Raw genomic sequence first — 20,829 nt, 5'->3', positions numbered from 1 at the left:
TTATCAAAATACTGGTATAGTTTTTCCTTTAGTTTATTCTGCACTTCAACTAATTCTGAAGCTGCAAACAATACTCACATATTTAACAGTATCATGCAGCGCTTGGCAGGGATTGTTCAGTCAATAAGTGACTATTTAGATGGAGGCCATAATGACCTAGAATTTACAGAGTTTCCTGGAAAGCAAGAATCCCTGGTCAAAATACATGTCAAGTTCTCCAAGTGTCAATCTATAGCAAACCGATTACTCACAAAGGTGCTTTGTCATGGAATGCAGTCTGACAAACATAAACTGGAAGATTTGTGTATTCTCTGGTCTGTTGCTGTCCATCAATTATTAAATTACATTGATGACTTCATAGGTATTAATCGTTTATTTATGAGTGAGTCGATGGATTTGACAGAACTAAACATTTCTGAGAACAAAACTCTTGTTCTTTTGTGTGAAACCTCATTATGGCTGCAGGAAGCGTCATCTCTTTCTATTCATAAGTTTACTGAGGAGAAAGAGCAGGAAAAAGTTGGGCTTCTCAAAGAAGAGGTGGGGTCACTGACTGAGGCTGTCCTGAAAGTAAGAGATGATCTTAATATGTCTTCTCCTCCAGCCTTGTTCCTAACGGTAGAGTGTGGACTGATTCAAAAAGAGCTTTTGTTGAAGGCAAAATTGCTTATGTACCACATGAAAAACCTTTATAGAGGAAACCAAACTTTGATACACAGAGTGGTATCTGTTGCCTTGTCTTCATCTCATTCTAATGACAGATCTGTTATAATGGGGTCTTTTGAAAAGGATGCTAAACTTCTCATTGAAAATGTCGCTTTGGTGAAAGAGACACTTAAAAGTGCTGTATGTTTCACAAAGAAAGAAGATGTAGAGTTTTTGGTAGATCATCTCTTCTTCCTCACTACTGATATTGTATCTAGAACAAGGCTACTCATAGAGAATCAACAGCAGTGGGATATCTTCATGCTCGAAGCCATGTATTTGAACTGGATAGCAAAAGCTAACCAATTAATTTTACACCTCCAGTCTAACACAGAGATGGATGTGACAGTCTTAACATTTATAAAGCAGTGCTTGAGAATGGGAGAGAGGACAGGGACTCCAATAACTAACAATCCCAGCGCCCTTGAAAAAGAAACATCAAATGCATCAATACAATCAGTAAATATAAATGTAAGGGGACAAAGAGCAGCCAAAGAGAGTGAACCAAAAACTTCCACACACAGAGAACAAGCTGCAGCTAATGGACACTGCAATAATACAGTTTTCAAGCAAATTGCACCTAGCAGCGAAGAATACAGTGAAATTGATGGCAGTGACGAAGTTAGCTCAGATAATAGTTTAATCAGTAAAGAACAAAGTACAATTGAAGGAACACAAAGGAAGGTATTAAATACTGGACACAAGGCAAAGGTAAGGAAATCAATACAGGTACTCAAATTGATGCAAGAACTAGGAACGACTAATATACACAGTACAACATTTCCTGAGAAACCGTTTAAGACATCTGTAGAGCAAACAACCAGTGCACAGTCAAATGAATCTCTGTGTGAGTGTGAAATAAAAAGTGTGCAGATGGAATCAGTCAATCAGAAAACAAATATGGACCCTCATGCACACAAGAATGCAACCAATCAGGAATCGGCCAAACTGAAGGCATGGGTAACAACTGGATTACAGGATATAAACTGTAAGAAATTAGGCATGAAAACACAACAGTTTGGTACTGGAGTACAGAAAGAAACAACCAATTGGAAATCAATGAAGCATAAAACACACAAAGTACTAACTGGAATACAGAAAGAAACAACCAATCAGGAAACAAAGAACTTGAAAACACATGCAGTGCTCACTGGAGTACAGGAAGAAGCAGCCAATCAGCAATCCAGGGGCCAGAAAACACATGCAGTACTCACTGGAGTACAGGAAGAAGCAGGCAATCAGCAATCCAGGGACCAGACAACACATGCAGTACTTACTGGAGTACAGAAAGAAGCAGGCAATCAGCAATCCACGGACCACAAAAAACATATAATACTCTCTACAGTACAGGAGGCAGCAGGCAATCAGCAATCCAGGGACCAGAAAACATATACAGTACTAACTGGAGCACAGAAAGAAATAAACATTCAGGAATCAATGGATGAGAAGACACATACAGAATGTATTGTTATACAAAAGGATGCATTCGGTCTGGAATTAAGGAGTCAGAAAACACATACAGTAAGCACTGGTGTACAGAATGGAAGATCCGTTCAGGAACTGATATATCAGAAAAAGCATAATTTAGTAACTGTAATGGAGAAGGAAACAACCAATCAGGAAATAGGAGACCATAAAGCACATATGGTGCCAATACATATGACAATAGCTGGAGAGCAGACAGAAATAGCAAACCAGGAATCTACTAATCAAAAAACACACAGCGTACTGACTAGAGTAACAAAGGAAACAACCAACAAGGAATCAAAGGTATCAATATCTGAAAATAAAATAAAATGTTCTCAGTGGAAATCAGCAAATGATAGAACGCAGCTGGTTTCTAAAGAAGGACAAATGAAAACAGGTAATCAGAAGTTAACTAATCAAAAAACAGATATGACACGTAGTAGAAGACAGAAAGAAATAAGCAACGAGCGCAAGTTAGCTCTAAATCAGCGAATACACAAGAAAATAAACAAAGAATCAGAAACTCAGAACAAGCACATGACACTTTATTCATTGCCAGAGTATACAGAGTTGGAAAATATGCAACAAGAAAAATATAAAGAAGAAAAACAAACTAGTTGTATATCACAAACAGTGAGCACTTTTAATTTGGTAGAAATGGACAAGAAGAAGCCACTAGGTGTGTCAAGCGAGATCCCCAGGAATACAACAGTCATTGTGGAACATCAAAAGGTAAAATTGTTTCTTTTTGGGGTGGTAAATCATCATCATCAACATTTATTTATATAATGCCTACAAATTCCATAGCGCTTATAGATGTAGATAAGCAACTCTCAGAAAGCACCATTCCACTCTATTTCTGTTACAGAGACTAACTAGTTTTTGCTTTGGGACTCTTCAGCATCGTGTCATGGTTTAACTACTCTAGGCTGCTCTATAACTAATTTGTAAAATAATATTCAGCGCTAGAGTCTAAGGGCTAGATTTACTAAGCTGCGGGTTTGAAAAAGTGGGGTTGTTGTCTATAGCAACCAATCAGATTCTAGCTATCATTTTGTAGAATGTACTAAATAAATGAAAGCTAGAATCTGATTGGTTGCTATAGGCAACATCCCCACTTTTTCAAACCCGCAGCTTAGTAAATCTAGCCCTAATTGATGAAATGAAGTAAATTGTCCTGGAGTGTATACCATACATTTATTAAAAGAAATGTAATTTCAAATGATGTTAAAATACACTAAAAGGTGAGCATGTAATTGGTAATGAAATGCACAAAGGATTACAAAAAACACAAAATACATACAAAAAAACCTACAAAAAAAGCTACCAAATACCACAAAAAAGTTCATGGTGCCAATAGTGAATAGTCTCTAAGATTAAGGAGATCCAGTCCTAATCGACAATGTCTCTATTGTGGTAACTACCATCAGATCTTTAAGTTGTTCGCTGGTGTTGTTTGGAAAATAAATCAATATACTTGCCATTAACTATTCCTGAGATGTCCTTGAGGGTAGGTTGTCGTGGAAACTCTGTACTAACCTTGCACAGCTGCTGTGTGAAGATATGTCTTTTTGCTTTAAACATGCTGTGAACATTCATAAAATAATCAATTATAGAATCATTTGGTGAATGCTTATACTGTACGCATAGACACTCACTGTGAATCATGGTAAATACGGAATATTCCTTGCTTAGTGAGGATTAGGTGAATAAATACACTATTTTCCCTATTTTAATGGTGGAGCTTTTTTTTTCCACTTTTTAATTGAACTTTAGTGGGAAAGCTCATATTTAGGTATATTTCGATCAATGTAGTAAAATAATTTACAAAAAGTGACACCTGTATTGAAGACAGTCCTGAGGGTAAATGTATCAATCTGCACATTCTGAAAGTCGCAGATATTCAACGACTTTGCAGGGAAGATTTAAAGTGGCAATGTTTTTACAGGCAAGTTTTGCCGTTTTAAATCTGCCCTGCAAAGTTGCCGAATGTTGACGACTTGCAGAATGTGCAGATTGAAAAATTTAACCCCTGGTGTCTCTTCTCTCTCATGATTAAATAAACACATAAATGTGGCAGTATTTTAAGAGATAAACTAAAATGTTGAACTTTAATGAAGGTGTGCTTCTAAAGTGGGAGTAGTTTGGACTTTGTAGTGACATTTTAAAGTTTCCACCATGCTCATTTTCAAGAGTATCAGCAAAACCACAAATATAGATGCATCCTACTTTTATTGAGCTTGTTCCAAAGACCAAGAGCAGTGTGCTTTTTGGATTTTACATTCATTGGTACTTTAATGAATATTTAACATTTATTGTGCAGATGCTGAAGTTGCGCCAGTTTGCGTAGCATAAATTGGGCAATTCGCACTGCACAGGCCGACAAGCAGAAGGGAAGCATATGCACCATAGCAGATTTGTGCATATCTGCAACTTGCGATCCTTGCAAACGGAGGGGGAGGGGGGGGGAAGGGAAGAAGGGAAGGGTCATGCCAATACTGTCCGAATACAGCAAGGGCATGTTCACAATAAAAGAAGCTCTTGCAAACCTGCACACACACATGTACGTCTGTTAGGATACATATCTATTGCCTCTGGTAGAGGACAGGTGCAAACACATGCTGATGATGATGGCTTGATGTAAACCAGGTGCACGTGCTGCAGATGCGGAGCTAGATGCATTTCAAGATGTGTACGGCTATGCATGTGGGCGGAAATACTATAATTTTGCATGCACTTTTTTTACACCCATTTTGGGATCAACTGTGCATCAGCCCAATTGTGTTAAAAAAATGTTTTTGTAGCTTTTGAATTGTAATCAATAATCTCTTTATGTATATTAAAAAAATGTAAAATAAATGCGTATTCCTGGTGATTTATCAAGTTTTATTGCCTACCTGCAGGTAAACTGCACATCACTTGAAGATATCTGTTGGCAGCCTCACAGAGTGGCTAAGTGTCTTCTAGCTGAAGAAGTGGAGATGTGGGAGGGTGAGACTAATACAGTTGTAAAGATCACCAGAGAAATGGCAGCACAAATGTCTTATATGATACAATATCTAAATAGAAAAGGACCCATACAGGTATTCTTCTGATATGTGAAAGATAATGAATTTGATGATTGAATTAGGGCCATTCAGAAAAGGAACTGTATGCACTGTGCTTGGAGGGAGTAATATAGATAATTTTGTATTAGTCTACAATGGTCCTCATAGAGTAAATTAGCTGAATATGATGTAGTATATTTGAAAATTACAATTAATGCTTTAATTATGAAATGATCAGATAAATACATGCAAAGCTTAATTATTATTAACAGAAATACAATTCTCAGATCTGAATGGCACTATGTTCTAGGTGCTTTCAAATACATGTTTATGGGAATGATGTTTGATATTGAACACCAAAGTAATGACCTAAATTCACTCAATTTCACATTCATAAATTTCAAAGATTAAGGGCCTGATTCATATTCGGACGTAGCTTGCACGCTACTTGCACTCAAAAGAGCACAGAACATGTGTGTAGTTCTGAACAATTTCTAATACAAACGTATGTCAAGATATACTGGCTAAAACATAAATACCACACATTAAACGGCGCTAAAAAACAATCCTAATTTATAGTAGTAAATCACATATATAGTCTTTATGTTGTTCCCTTTCTAGAATCAGCATGGATGTCCGAATTATCGGTATGGTATTCCACGATAGAGCCGCAATATAACTCCCACAATGATGGTCCCTTTCTAATAATACTTAGATCAATTTCTTCAAAACATCACGGTGTCCCCTTAGGGAATGCACTCACCAGACTTTCGTGATCAAACTGCGGGAGATGTTTCCACGATGACAGCTTCACTCCGGAGTTCACTCTTCAATGCTGTCACTGTTATCCGAGCTGCCCCGCTGCTTCCAGGACACGATCTGGACAGACACACTCACCCAGCGGAGATGAGACTACCCCAATCGGTGATTAATCTATATTGCACAATACTCCTGATGTTTGAGAACTAGTATCCGACCATATGATTCTTCTTATAATCACTTTCTCGGTCCGTATTTCTTCAAACATACATATATAAGTTCCGCAATCTTCATTAATTATCACTCACAGCAGTGAAGTGGAAAGCAGAAATAATATGTGGAAGGAAACGGAGAGCACTAATAGTGCATTATCCTTTTTAAAAAATCTATTTTTATTATTCAAGCAGAATACTTCAAACATATACATAAAAAAGTGTCACTTCTGTAGTATTTTCTCAGTTGTACCCTTACCCGCATTTGGTGTTAAACATGCACAAACAAATTATCCTTAGAATCGCCTGCAAAGGGTACAACTGAGAAAATACTACAGAAGTGACACTTTTTTATGTATATGTTTGAAGTATTCTGCTTGAATAATAAAAATAGATTTTTTAAAAAGGATAATGCACTATTAGTGCTCTCCGTTTCCTTCCACATATTTCTGCTTTCCACTTCACTGCTGTGAGTGATAATTAATGAAGATTGCGGAACTTATATATGTATGTTTGAAGAAATACGGACCGAGAAAGTGATTATAAGAAGAATCATATGGTCGGATACTAGTTCTCAAACATCAGGAGTATTGTGCGGTATCGATTAATCACTGATTGGGGTAGTCTCATCTCCGCTGGGTGAGTGTGTCTGTCCAGATCGTGTCCTGGAAGCAGCGGGGCAGCTCGGATAACAGTGACAGTATTGGAGAGTGAACTCCGGAGTGAAGCTGTCATCGTGGAAACATCTCCCGCAGTTTGATCACGGAAGTCTGGTGAGTGCATTCCCTAAGGGGACACCGTGATGTTTTGAAGAAATTGATCTAAGTATTATTAGAAAGGGACCATCATTGTGGGAGTTATATTGCGGCTCTATCGTGGAATACCATACCGATAATTCGGACATCCATGCTGATTCTAGAAAGGGAACAACATAAAGACTATATATGTGATTTACTACTATAAATTAGGATTGTTTTTTAGCGCCGTTGAATGTGTGGTATTTATGTTTTAGCCAGTGTACTTTTGATTCAACTCCGTTGTGGATAGGAGTTACCTCACATAGGCAGCTTTGAAACTAAGAGCCCGCGCTGTTTGTTCTATCTATATTTGCTTGTGTATGTCAAGATATGTTTCCATTTGAATTTGGGTGTAAGTATGCTCTGCCTAAATGTTACTTGTTGTATACAGATATAATCAACAGACTGCAGTATATGCACAAGCGTGTGTTCACTAAAAGGTCAAATCAGAACACATAAAAAAAATTAAATTATAAATCAAATGAAAAACAGTATAATCATGAATAAATATATGGATTTAAAATATATACAGTATATTTTTTAAATGAAATGCATAAATCAAGATTTTAATGCGTACTATACATACAATGCATTTATATAGTCAATCTTCCTTACATATATATATTTTATGCTAGCTAGTGGCATGCAAATGTGTAATATTTATACAAAGACTTTCTAATGTCAGTCATGTTAGGGTAATTTTACCTCTCCTTTATCAAGTCCCTTCAGATATCAGTGAGATACGATGCTGGTTAACCAGGAGATCAGTAATCAAGACACAGACATGCCAATGTCAAGATGTATACTGAGCTGTGCTCATTTATTAGTGGGCTACATTTATACATGAAAAAGCATTTGATCTGGTTATAGGATAGAACCACATGATTGATATTTTCCTGAGTAAATATAAATCTTCTGACAAAGCTAGTTAGTTCTCTTCATGTCACTTTTATGGGTTCTTCTTGTCATGGGTTCTTCTTATCATCTTTGCTGGCGCCAGTACTCCCAATGCCATCATTCGTGATCCCATGTCCTAGTACTCCCAATGCCATCGTTCGTTATCCCATGTCCTAGGCTTCCATCCGGGGTCTTTGAGATAGTTCAAGGCTGGAGCTGGTGATTACGCTGAATGTATTTTTAAGGCAAATGCCAAGATTTTTAACTCCTTCACATATCATTATTACCATTATCGCTGAGGACCTAGAAATCCTTTCACAGTCATCACTAAGAGTTGGCACTTATACCTACCCTTGTAGCTGGTGCGAGTGATATGGCTGAAACTAGACGTAGTTACGAGAATCCCAGCACTTGAATCGGTCGCATCTGGGTTGGCACGCGCTCGACACATCCTCACTGGACTTGACCTATGTTCATACGCCCATTCCCTCCCCCGTTCTGCCCTTTAAGCCGTAGGCAGTCATAAGTGTGATTTGCATTCAGACATACATTGCATACAAATGCATTCATTGGAGCAAGGTCCATTTCTGAGCAAACGCAGAGCTATTTCATGCAAGATATGGCAGCAAACAGACTTACGTCCAATCATGACTCGGGCCCTATATGTCTAATAGAAACAACTAATTGATATGATGTACTCTGTATACTAAAGTTGTTAAGATTTTTTTGCCTCACTTTAACATTTTGTTATAAGAGTATAGTGACATGAAGGTTAAGTCAGATTACTTTAATTAGTAATTTACTACAATCTCTGATTTAAGATTTATCTGCTTGTTTTGATAAATCATCATTGTACAGCAAATGAATATAAATACTATATCTAGAATTGAAGGCAGTAAGACTTCAGTAATTAACATGGTATTAACATCATTCACATCTGGTGGGTTGTGTGAGCTCTTGTGTTCTCTGTAATCTTTTATGCAACCGGTCAGGTGTATAATGCGGTAGGAATGCATAAAAAGGGGGGAATTTAAAAAATGGGAATAGTTGCTAAGCAGACACATATATTGGTCACATATAAAGAGATATGGCAGAGAATGATCTGGAGAAACGTGACTACTGATGAGTGACAATAGGTCTTATGACCAGGATGAGCGTTGCCTGGGGAGATGTATGTTGGGAGCTGCGCTCACAAGTCAGGTGGTGATGTTAATAGTCACAGTGCAAGGTGAGATATTGCACTGTCACTATTTCCTCCATATTTGCCTCAATACATAGACCCCAATATTCCTCTCTGTTGATTTACATAACGTCTATGTGGGGATTACAGTGTGCACACGTGGTAATGAGATTAATTTATTACCTTGTGGCATGTGTCCTGCTCCCTTTCCTCCTCCGAGTGCCAACATCATCTGCCGCCTCGGTTTTGGAGCAGAACTGTGTTATATAAAACGGAGCACTGCTCAGGGTGGCAATGGGCAACATCCCATTTATTACACTGCTACCTATGGAACAGTTTTCATACTTGTCTCCCAATGTATGATCCCTTGGATTTATACAGGTATTAAGAGTCTGGATTCTAATCTAGCACCAGTCAATTGCTAAGGAGTGTGCATGATTAGTCTCTTATTAGACACAATGGAGGTCATTTATGAAAGTAAGAAAACATGAGAAAAAGTGGAGATATTTCAAAGCTTCATAGTTACCATGCTTTTCTCTGCCAAACATCTTTCCACAGATACAGCCAGATGTCTCTTGTATTTCTTCATACAACTTTCCTGCATGGATTGAAGTAAAGTGATTGCAGTGTATTTTCCTATACAATATTAAGTGTTCATGTGAGATCTACATACTGTTTGTAATACTTTTTCAATATAGACTCCAGAGCAGTTCATTGCCTCTGCTAAATGCATTGCTGCACATGGGCAGACCTTTGTAAAGTTTATTGGAATAATGGCTAAAAACTGCACAGATGTGAGGAATACGTCTGAGCTGCTATGTGGTATGGAACAGATTCAAATGATTAGCAACCAACTCAACATAGTTTCCAGGTAAAATATCACAGTGTTTTTTTGCAATCTCTGTAAAAGAAAAAAATATACAGGAAATAGAACGAGAGCAGAAATATGTAACTTGTTCAAAGTAATTAGCAGATTATGCAAAAATTGTTGTCCTGCAGTACTTATTAATTTAGTTACGTGTGCCTACTTGTCCACTAGCATGTATCAAGGTACCCACAAGGTTGCCAACAGGAATTTTGGGTCCCTGTTCAGCAACTTCTTAGGGCCCCTTCCATATCCACAGAAGGGGACATGGCCACACCAGGTTGGTCGCTTCTCCCATTACACAGACAGGCCAAGGCCCCCTCTCGGCATCCCTGGGTGCATATCTACTTCCTGGGCATTGGAATCTGTAGGAAAATCATGCTTTGCTTGTTTGTGGATACACCGGAAATTGTGCATGATAGAGAGTGTGAAACATCGCTGCAAAGTTCAATCCATGAACACTTTAGGGTCACTCCCTTTATTCATTTAAATTTTTTATTTTTCTCTTAAAATGCTGGCTTAAATTAATCATAAGAGACAGGTGACATCGGGATTGTATTTATTACATAAGTAACGTGTGTGTGAAGCTATTTATTAGATTGTTCAAAGTACTCTTAGAAATGAGCTTTCCTGCATAAGTGCAACTAGGAGGTGAAACTTGCACCTCATTATAACAGTAGGGCAAGATCAGGAGCAGGCTGGGCTGGGGGGCATCTGCCCCCCTAGGCCGGGCCCATAGTGGGCTACCTTGGGCTGGGTCACCTGCATTTTCTTCTGTTAAAATAGGCTGCCAAGTTGAGTCTTGCCCACTGGGCTAAAATTTGCCAGCCCTCCCTGGGCAAGATCCAATCAGTGCCTCTTCTGAGGTCCCAAAAATTCAATTATTTTTCTGCTGTACTGAAGGCTGTGCTCTCCTGCATAGCAGAGAAGTCCCTGAGAATGTGCTTTCTCAACCTCTTATCTCATTTATAAAAGCCTTGTTCCACAAAACTGAATTTCATTTTTGCATGTTGTCTAATCTGTACTCAACAAGAAATGCCCGAGGTCTGCCCAATTGCTCCCTTCGGCTGATGCAAACTTTTGAACCCCCATAGACAGGGCCGGTGCTAGGGTCATTGGCGCCCTAGGCACACTTTCAAAATCCGCCCCCCCCTAGGCACACTTTCAAAATCCGCCCACTCTCCCCCCAGGCACACTTTCAAAATCCGCATCCCCCCAGGCACACTTTCAAAATCCACGCCCCCCCCACGTCTTTCCTTACCTTAACTTGCATCCATAAAGCTGCTCCTCTCTGCTCTGTCTCCTCCCCTCCACTCACTGACACTGTCGGGCCGTGATGATGATGTCACGCCCGAAAGTCAGTGAGGGGAGGAGACGGAGCGCCCCATCAGCTATTGGAGGGGAGGGCGGCGGTGGTGATCCATAGCCTCTTCCCCCTCCCATGGATTTATCGGAAGCTGTACGGCGGCCATGGAAGGTATGGTCAGCGGTCGCCGCACAGTTTTAAAGTAATTTTAATTCTGTTGCGCCCTCCAGAGCCCGGCGCCCTAGGCAACTGCCTAACCTTGCCTAATGGGAGCGCCGGGCCTGCCCATAGATGCCATAATATCAGCCCATTAATTCATGGGCTTCCCCCTAAGATAAGGTGCAGACGTATAGGTACTTTACATCCCAATAGAGCATTTTAAATACAGTTTTGCACTTTTGCAATTAAGAACATACCCTTATTGTCTTGTTTGCATAAATTTAAAAAGGCCAAAATATCATAATTCTATGTACGGTTTCTGTTAATTTTAGTGCACAGTAACAAATATAATTTATTATATGCATAGAGAATCAAAACACTTGCTTTTTAATTATTGAGAGAATGTACCATAAAGATTTTCTAAGAAATAAAGGATAAGATATATATAAAAAATATTGTATTTCATTACTCATGATATAAACTGTAAATAATGTTTTATCTACTGAGGCTTATGTGGCAGTAATATATGGGTACTGGGAATTTTTAACGTGAAGCAGAATATACTCTTCAGTTTTCTCTTTATGGAATCTATTGAGAGTTTTGAGTAACTAAACTTTCCCATAGACAGTGATAGCGATTGAGTCATCAGTCAGCAATAAGCAACTGTTTTATGTACAATAAATTACAACTACAAGAAGATCAATCATGGTTAACATAGTAACAGTTTAAACATTATAATATAGTTGGACTTTTATAATTGTTGACTTCTAAAAGCATTAAATGTACCTCCAGATGACTTACAATTAATGGTATGTGCCTGTGTTTCCGTATTGTCACTAAATACATTGCTTTCTCTTTCTGACTTATGCCCATGCCTTCCACCAACAATGGTTATTTTTGCTGTCTTGGATTCAACACAGCACTGCTCTCTATAGCTATGACAAATAGCTACAGAGAGCTGTGCTGCTTAGTATCCAAGAGCAACTGATATAAATAAGTTTACCTGATTGTATAAAGATTTCATTGAAAAGCACATAAAATAAAATAAACATAAAAGTGATCAATGTCGATAGCTAGCACCATTTTTACAGTTTTGAAACTGCATATTTTAAGTGTCTATGACTAAAGGTTCGAAATGCCTGTTTCTCTTACATAGTATAAAAATATATTTAAAACTGCTATCTCATCATTTATAAAATATGTTCTATGATAGAATACCTAACGAAATCAAGAAATGTCTCAATATTAAATTCGTACTCATTCATACAATATCATACTCATTCATACAATATCATACTCATTCATAGTCTTCCACCTGCTCATTGTTTCATTATAAAAACTTACAGTGTAAAAGCAGCTACGGGATGTGGCGATTACTCTGCTGAGGAGGTGCTACTGAAGAACGCTCAGAACCTGATTCACAGCACTTTACAGACATGGAAAGCAGCAGAAGCCGCTTGCATCAAGGTAAGCGCATTGCCTGTACATCTCTCAGTGCTGGAGATGGTGAGAGTATACCGCAGATTGCTGAATTGATGAACTACAACTTCACTCCTCTATACACAACAGTGTCATCACTGGTTCTTTATTATATTTAATAATTCAGTCATCAAGTTTCATAGTTAATGGATGCAGGTGTTATTTACGTTATTACCACTTCCATAATTTTATATAATTTTATATAATTGTCTGATAGATGCTGAAAGTGAGTAACAGGAATATAATTTAAACAGCAACTAAAACCACTATTTCATAGTTAACAATGTTTTAGAATAATTTACAAGGACGATTTAGTGCTTAGTCGATGTATCGGAGTATGTAACACACTATATTGTCTCAGTGGACCTGGGAGCATTACATTTCTAACATGTCATGTTTCCTGAACGTCATTATATTCAGTGGTGGAAGTGGGCTGGTATACGGTGGGATATCATAACACCACTTCTCTTACTGCTTTTATTGCAAAACTATCAAATTCCATTCACTTACATTACCGCCACTTATAAATTTCCACGACGACCACTGATTATAATACATGTTTTTGAATATTAAGAACTCCTCTACAATTGATATTACCTTATAAATTAGATAGTGATGATAGATGCTAAGATTAGCACCTAACATGGAGAAAGAAATTAATTGTATTGCGCAGTTGGCAAACACTGAAAAATAGGGACATTTCCAGTGGCAAACAGTCCCAGAGACCCATCTTTAAAACCTGAAACTGTTCCTAGGGGACAGTTGAGACCTATGCTATATATAACATAAATAATAACTAATAAGCGCCTTTTAGTATCACCTCTATGCGGATGAATCCCAATTGTATTTAACCTCTCCATATCTTTCACCATCCGTATTGGCTCGTGTTGCTGAATGTCTCTCTGCTATTTCATCTTGTATTATGGGGCAATATTATTTAATTGATAACGGGCATAATAGTAATTTATAATTGTTTCAGATGTGGGCACCATTTATAGTGCACACTTGTGACACTACTAGTGCCAGTATGCACATGGGCACAAGTGCATGCTGGCTGGTGCAAACCTTTGTGCCCCAGCAGACACCACCATCTTGACCCACAAATTCATGTGATTCCCTGTAATACTGGATGCGATTGCACAATGCAGGATGTGATGTCACAAGAGAACATTTGTGCTGGGGTTTATCCTATTTGCGGTTTCTAAATGAACCTTTTTGTGCTGTTTTACAGGACAGGAGCGTGAACAGACAATGCTTAAATGTAGTTTTTGTTGTGTACTGTGAATGTATTTTTTATATTCTATACAAGAAGTGTTTCACATTTCCAAAAATACCAATTGAGGGAAATGAATCTGAAGATAAAATAGGTATTGCCAATAGTTAAAATAAAATTTGTATGTAAAATGTAAATATATAATCTACCTTTAATGTTCTCATAATTTACATTTTAACCCCGTGCAGGGCACAGAGAATCCCACTTACAGCAAAGAAGAGGCCGAGGTTGCTGCTTTTTGTTCCCAGCTGAGAAAGAAATTGCTGTGTCAAAGAGCTAAAGAGTGAAAGTAGACTGAAATTTGTGATATACTCAGTGAAAGCAATTCTAATATTGCACATCGGCCTGCCCAGTTATGCAAGTCATCTCTTCCCAATGGAGATGGAGGACTGTAGTTCAGTGGTGGTTTGGACTAAATTCTTATCAATGACATGGATATTCTTGCTTGGGATCCAGGAACAAATCACATTTGGGCTCATTTATAACCTGCAAAAAGTGCAGATCCAGACTACCACTTTATTTGTGCAAGTGCACAGATTTTTTTTAAAATCAAGCACATTTCAAGCACATTCTCATTTCCCAGTCCTTAGTCCTGCCCCCCCTCCCCCCAGACATTTTTTTTTATCCGTTCAAAGTTTTGCAGATCACACTGAAAATATCCATGTTGTAAAAAGCAAAACATCTGTCTGAAAATACTGATCATTTTATATTAATCTGTGGTTAAATTAAACTTTTAGCTTTAATGCCGAATGGTGTCATACAGGAGTCAGTTTTGGGTGTAAGAATCTTTATAATACATCGCTCAAAGTGTGTCTATAAAACAGAACATGAATATCCTACTAACCGGTATTTTCTTTTCCTGTCCTGAAGCATGGCAGTGGTCATCAATGGGTACATTCTGCCTTGTGTGTGGACATCCAATTACCCAGCAGTAATTAATCCTATTCCCTCCCCTTTCTACCTCAGGTGGTGTGGTTTGGGGACCACTGCTTAGAAACAGAACACTCCAGTAAGTGAGATTTTCATTTTTGGCTTTTCTGTCACAACGCAGGGCAGTGTTCAGCAGTTGGAGCGACCAACTCAGTCCCCTAGTAACAGGATAGAAGGTAAATGATCCACCAACATTTTATTGGCAAACTGCCACATTGAAGACAACATTTTTTGAGCTTAAGAAGATCCATCAAACCTGTAATAGCAAATAAATGTATAAAATAAGGACCACACCACTGCTCTGCTCTGTTCCCATGGCATGGCATGTTGTTCTTTTTTTTGTTCACAAGTGAGAGAATGGCAGATTTGCTGAGGTTTGATTTTTTTTTATCAAGTAATTATTTAAGCCCTTGACCCCATCAGCCTGATGTCAAATTTTCCCTTCTTTGCTTTACTTTGAGGGTTGAAATAGACTATTGGCAGAATAATAACCTGATTTACGTGGAAATTAGAGACCACTTTGTGCCTTTGGTGTGCAAGGCGGTCCTTCTCCGTTGGGTCTCTCTGCAGTGTTGACAGGTACTCCTTCTTCTGATTGCGACCGGCATCTTGGATCGTGGTAGTGCACTTCGGGCTAGATTTACTAAGAATTGAGTTTGGTGGCGGTTTGAAACTGCCACACATCGCCGGCGGTTTAGTGGTCCAAACCGCCACATTTACTATAGAGCGATTTGAGGCTGCGATTTGAAATGGTTGGCTATGTGTGGCGGTTTGGAAACGGCAAAACTGCCAGCGGTTTGGTTAAAACCTCCATCAAAACCCCAATCCAAAAGACCTGTCTCTGATTGGCAAACTGCTGCTGTTTGAGCTATTTTGCCATTCAGAACATAAGACGAAGCATCAATCATATATAAATTATTGAGGCAATCATTATTTATTGATTAAGGTGCAAAATTAATTTATAATTTACTTATGTTTTAAGGGGGCAAAATTATTGAATTATTATATTAATCTGGCACTATGTAATGCTAAATTGTGCAATCAAAACAATAATATTGTCAGACGCCGTCCCTGCGCCTCCTCGTTAGGCAGGGACGGACGTCTGCCTCCTCCTGAGCGCCCCGTTGCTTAGGACGCGTCTTCCGGCGGCGGGGTGCGCAGGCGTGCCCGTCTCCATAGCAACGGGACGCGCTTCTGGACTTCCTGTCGGCGGTCAGAGCAGCTGACCGCCGATCCGCTGCCACCAATGAGGACTGACCACTTTCTATTTATACCCTGCTCTGACACCATTAGGGTGCCAGAGCAACTAGTTTATCTAGCCTCCAGCGTTCCTGTTACTCATATAGTTTCCTGCTTGTTTGACTTCTGTTACTGACCCGGCTTCCTGACCTCGCCTTTGGATTCTCCTTTTGTCTTGTCCTGCTACTCTGGTTTGACCTCGGCCTGCTGACTATTCTCTGCCTCCTGATTTGGTACCTTCTCTGCCCGTTTGGATTTGACCCTGCCTGTACGACTACGGATTTCCCTGTTACCTCGCAAGTAGCTACCTGGGAGGGCCGCGACCTGCACGTCGCTCGCCGCGAAGTCCAAACTCCCTTGCGGGGGTCCCTGGTGAATACCGGCGGCGTGTTAGACTCCGCGCCTCCTTGTGTAGTAGTGCCAATACTTGCAGGTACTGAAGTCACCTCTGTGACAAATATTCAACATTAGCAATCACGTAATATTATTAATAATATTATATTTGTTGCACAATTTGGCATTACATAGTGCCAGAATAATATAATAATTCAATCACTTTGCCACCTTAACATTTTAAAAAGTGTTTTTTCCTCATAACTATAAATTAATTTTGCACCTTAAGACATAAATAATGATTGCCTTAATAATTTATATATGATTGATGCTTCCTCAAATGTTCTGAATTGCAAATTAGCTCAAACAGCAGCAGTTTGAGCAATCTCACCACTCACAACCACCTTTTTCATTTTGGTTATTTGGATGGCTGTTTTGCAGCACTTTTGAAAACCCCAGCTTAGTAAATCTGGTGGTTTGTATGTTCATCATTGTTAAAATCAGCATGGTTATTTGTAAAGTGGTGATTTTGACGTTTTAACGGCGGTTTGGGCTTTAGTAAATGCGTCAGTTTCAAAACCGCCGGAAAAATAGCAAAAAACGGCGGTTTGATAAAACCGCCCTTTAGTAAATCTAGCCCTTTGTCTTTCATCATCTCCTATTCCCCTGCATTGGTACATTGGTTTCCACTTCCCCTAATCCTGGTACGTATTTACCCCCATGTTCTGGCAATATGGTGCCAGATTTTCATGTCCTGTTAACCTGTTGTTGCTGGATTGTGAATCCTGGTATTCAGCTTCCATGTGCTCCTTGCAAATCCTGTGCTTCTCAGCGAATCCTGGTATCATGTATCCTGTGCTTCTCAGCGAATCCTGGTATCATGTATCCTGTGCTTCTCAGCGAATCCTGGTATCTTGTATCCTGTGCTTCTCAGTTAATCCTGGTATCCTGTGCTTCTCCGCGAATCCTGGTATCATGTATCCTGTGCGTTTCAGTGAATCCTGGTATCCTGGTATCCTGTATCCTGTGCGTCACAGCTAATCCTGGTATCCACTACCCAGTGCCTTTCAGCTATCATGGTATCCAATACCCTGTATCTTGAATACCTCTTTAGTTCATGGCTTCTGTATTCAGAACTGCTTTGCTCCCCTGATATCTCCTCTTGCCGGTGAACACCTTGCATATCTCTCAGTCTCGCTTGGTACCCATCCAGAGAACCGTGACATGTGTTGTGCTCAGGGACGCGAGAGGGGGCGCAGGTACAAATTACCCAGGCCTGGACCTGCCTACGGGATCCCACTCGAGACCTATCATTAAATTTTTTTTTTAAAGTACTGTTTTTTATGTGCTCGTGAGTGTCGCAATCATGCGGACCCGCGAGTGTAGGGGGATCGGTAATGACTAAACTCCCTAATACACTAAGTGTGGGTGGGCTGCTGGATATCTTCCCGTCCTGTATGCTGTGCAGTGGAGAATAAGGTAAGAAGAAGGTGTGCTGGAGAGGGGGCATTTGTGACTAAAGGTGCTGGAGAGGAGGCATTTGTGACTAAAGGTGCTGGGCAGAGAGGGAGCATGTGTGACTAAAGGTGGTGGTCATAGAGGGGGAATGTGTGACTAAAGGTACTGGGCACGGAGGGGGCATGTGTGACTAGAGGTGCTGGCCAGAGAGTGGCATGTGTGACTATAGCTGCTGGGCAAAGAGTGTTAGTAGATGCTCCAACACCTTTTGGCCAGAGTGGACAGACAAGATGTTACCCAAATCCAATTGATGCAATGTCTCCAAGGCCTGTGTACCTGGTTAGATGCTCTCCAAAATACCCTAAATAATCCTGCTTCTCCAGCCATTGCTGTACCTCCTGCTGCAGTGGCAGCTCCCATACCCTCCTCCAGTCTGTCGCTCCCTGCTTCTGCCAAACATGGTGGAGAATGTAAAACTTGTCAAGGGTTTCTGAACCAATGTTCTATTCACTTTGAATTACTTCTACATAACTTACCAACTGAGAAGGTGAATGTTGCTCGTGTTATTTCTCTGCGGATATGCCCTAGCCTGGGCCTCCCTTCTGTGGAGAATAAGGTAAGAAGAAGGTGTGCTGGAGAGGGGGCATTTGTGACTAAAGGTGCTGGAGACGAGGCATTTGTGACTAAAGGTGCTGGGCAGAGAGGGGGCATGTGTGACTATAGCTGCTGGGCAGTGAGGGGGCATGTGTGATTAAAGCAAGTGAGCAGAAGGGGTGCATGTGTGATTAAAGCAAGTGAGCAGAAGGGGTGCATGTGTGATTAAAGCAAGTGAGTAGAGGGGGGGCAAGTGTGATTACAGCATGTGGGCAGAGGGAGGCACGTGTAATTAAAGCATGTGGCGAAGGGACATGTGTGAGCAAAGCTGCTAGGCAGAGGCAGAGCTGGATTAAGGCTTTGGGGGCCCGGGGCACTTAAGACAGGGGGGCCCCTAAGATCTAAAATTAATGCAGTGGTTCCCAAACTTTTGCAGTTTGCGGCACCCTTATAGAGTCTCCATAATTTTTTCAAGGCACCCCTCTAAAATAATTACCGAGCAGTCCCATTTTTTATAATTAGTCGGGTCAAAATAACGTATTAAGTATTTAGGTCAGAACGGACATACTTAGTAAGTTGTTGGCAAAAATAATACACATAAATCCAAGGGACAATAATATTTTTATATATTTTTTTCTATTATATTTCTGTCAAAGAATAATTTACAGCTAACTCACTCTGTGCCCCTGCATCATCTCCACACACTCTGTGCCCCTGCATCATCTCCACACACACTGTGCCCCTGCATCATCTCCACACACTCTGTGCCCCTGCATCATCTCCACACACTCTGTGCCCCTGCATCATCTCCACACACTCTGTGCCCCTGCATCATCTCCACACACACTGTGCCCCTGCATCATCTCCACACACTCTGTGCCCCTCTGCGTCATCTCCACACACTCTGTGCCCCTCTGCGTCATCTCCACACACTCTGTGCCCCTCTGTGTCATCTCCACACACTCTGTGCCCCTCTGCGTCATCTCCACACACTCTGTGCCCCTCTGCGTCATCTCCACACACTCTGTGCCCCTCTGCGTCATCTCCACACACTCTGTGCCCCTCTGCATCATCTCCACACACTCTGTGCCCGTGCATCATCACCACACACTCTGTGCCCCTCTGCATCCACACACTCTGTGCCCCTCTGTATAAAACGCATGTAAAATAACGACATTGGGTATAAGGCTATAAGCCGGTGGTTCCCAAACTGTGCGCCGTGGCTCACAGGGGTGCCGCGGCGCTGTCTCAGGGGTGCCGCGGGCCAGCCATGAAAAAACCAAACAGAAACACTTACCTATCCGCGCGGCGCCGGGACCCAGCATCCTCCTCTCTCACGCAGCTGTCATATCAGTGACAGCCGCTGCGTGAGAGAGGAGGATGCTGGGTCCCGGCGCCGCGTTGATTGGTAAGTGTTTCTGTTGGGTTTTTTTATGGCTGGCACGCAGCAGAGGGGACAAAGTGAGAGAGGGCAGAGGAGAGGGACAGAGGAGGCAAAGTGACAGCGTGACAGGAGAGGGACAGAGGAGGCAAAGTGACAGCGTGACAGGAGAGGGACAGAGGAGGCAAAGTGACAGCGTGACAGGAGAGGGACAGAGGAGGCAAAGTGACAGCGTGACAGGAGAGGGACACAGGAGAGTGACAGGAGAGGGACAGAGGAGAGTGACAGCGTGACAGGAGGGGGACAGAGGAGAGTGACAGCGTGACAGGAGAGGGACAGAGGAGGCAAAGTGACAGCGTGACAGGAGAGGGACAGAGGAGGCAAAGTGACAGCGTGACAGGAGGGGGACAGAGGAGAGGGACAGGGTGACAGGAGGGGGACAAAGGAGAGTGACAGGAGAGGGACAGAGGAGAGTGACAGCGTGACAGGAGGAGGACTTAGGAGAGGGACAGCGTGACAGGAGGGGGACAGAGGAGAGGGACAGCGTGACAGGAGGGGGACAGCGTGGCAGAGGAGCTGGGACAGCGTGAGAGAGGGCAAAGGAGGGGGACAGCGAGAGAGAGGGCAGAGGAGGGGGACAGCGTGAGAGGGCAGAGGAGCTGGGACAGTGTGACAGAGGTCAGAGGAGGGGGACAGCGTGACAGAGGGGGCAGCGTGAGAGAGGGCAGAGTGTCTGGATGCAGTGGGG

The 20,829-nt window shown here is 41.1% G+C and overlaps 1 protein-coding gene across 2 annotated transcripts; it reads left to right on the top strand.

Annotated features, from left to right (window-relative positions):
- The first annotated feature begins 583 nt into the window (after positions 1 to 583).
- LOC142144655 (vinculin-like) lies at positions 584 to 14,874 on the top strand. 2 transcript variants are annotated; one of them, XM_075203762.1, is made up of 4 exons: positions 584 to 2,904; positions 5,076 to 5,163; positions 12,741 to 12,861; positions 14,335 to 14,874. In XM_075203762.1, the coding sequence occupies exons 1-3, from the start codon at positions 589 to 591 to the stop codon at positions 12,743 to 12,745; spliced, it is 2,409 nt and encodes an 802-aa protein (XP_075059863.1). In that variant the 5' UTR covers positions 584 to 588; the 3' UTR covers positions 12,746 to 12,861; positions 14,335 to 14,874. The 2 variants fall into 2 exon arrangements, with proteins under 2 accessions (XP_075059863.1, XP_075059864.1); XM_075203763.1 differs by lacking the exons at positions 584 to 2,904; positions 5,076 to 5,163 and adding an exon at positions 8,792 to 9,935.
- The last annotated feature ends 5,955 nt before the right edge of the window (positions 14,875 to 20,829 follow it).

This window comes from Mixophyes fleayi, chromosome 3 (genome assembly GCF_038048845.1).
Source record: "Mixophyes fleayi isolate aMixFle1 chromosome 3, aMixFle1.hap1, whole genome shotgun sequence".
Lineage (NCBI taxonomy): Eukaryota > Metazoa > Chordata > Amphibia > Anura > Limnodynastidae > Mixophyes > Mixophyes fleayi.
The sequence above is the reverse complement of the archived record's forward strand: the minus strand, read 5'-3'. Positions and strand labels throughout refer to the sequence as shown.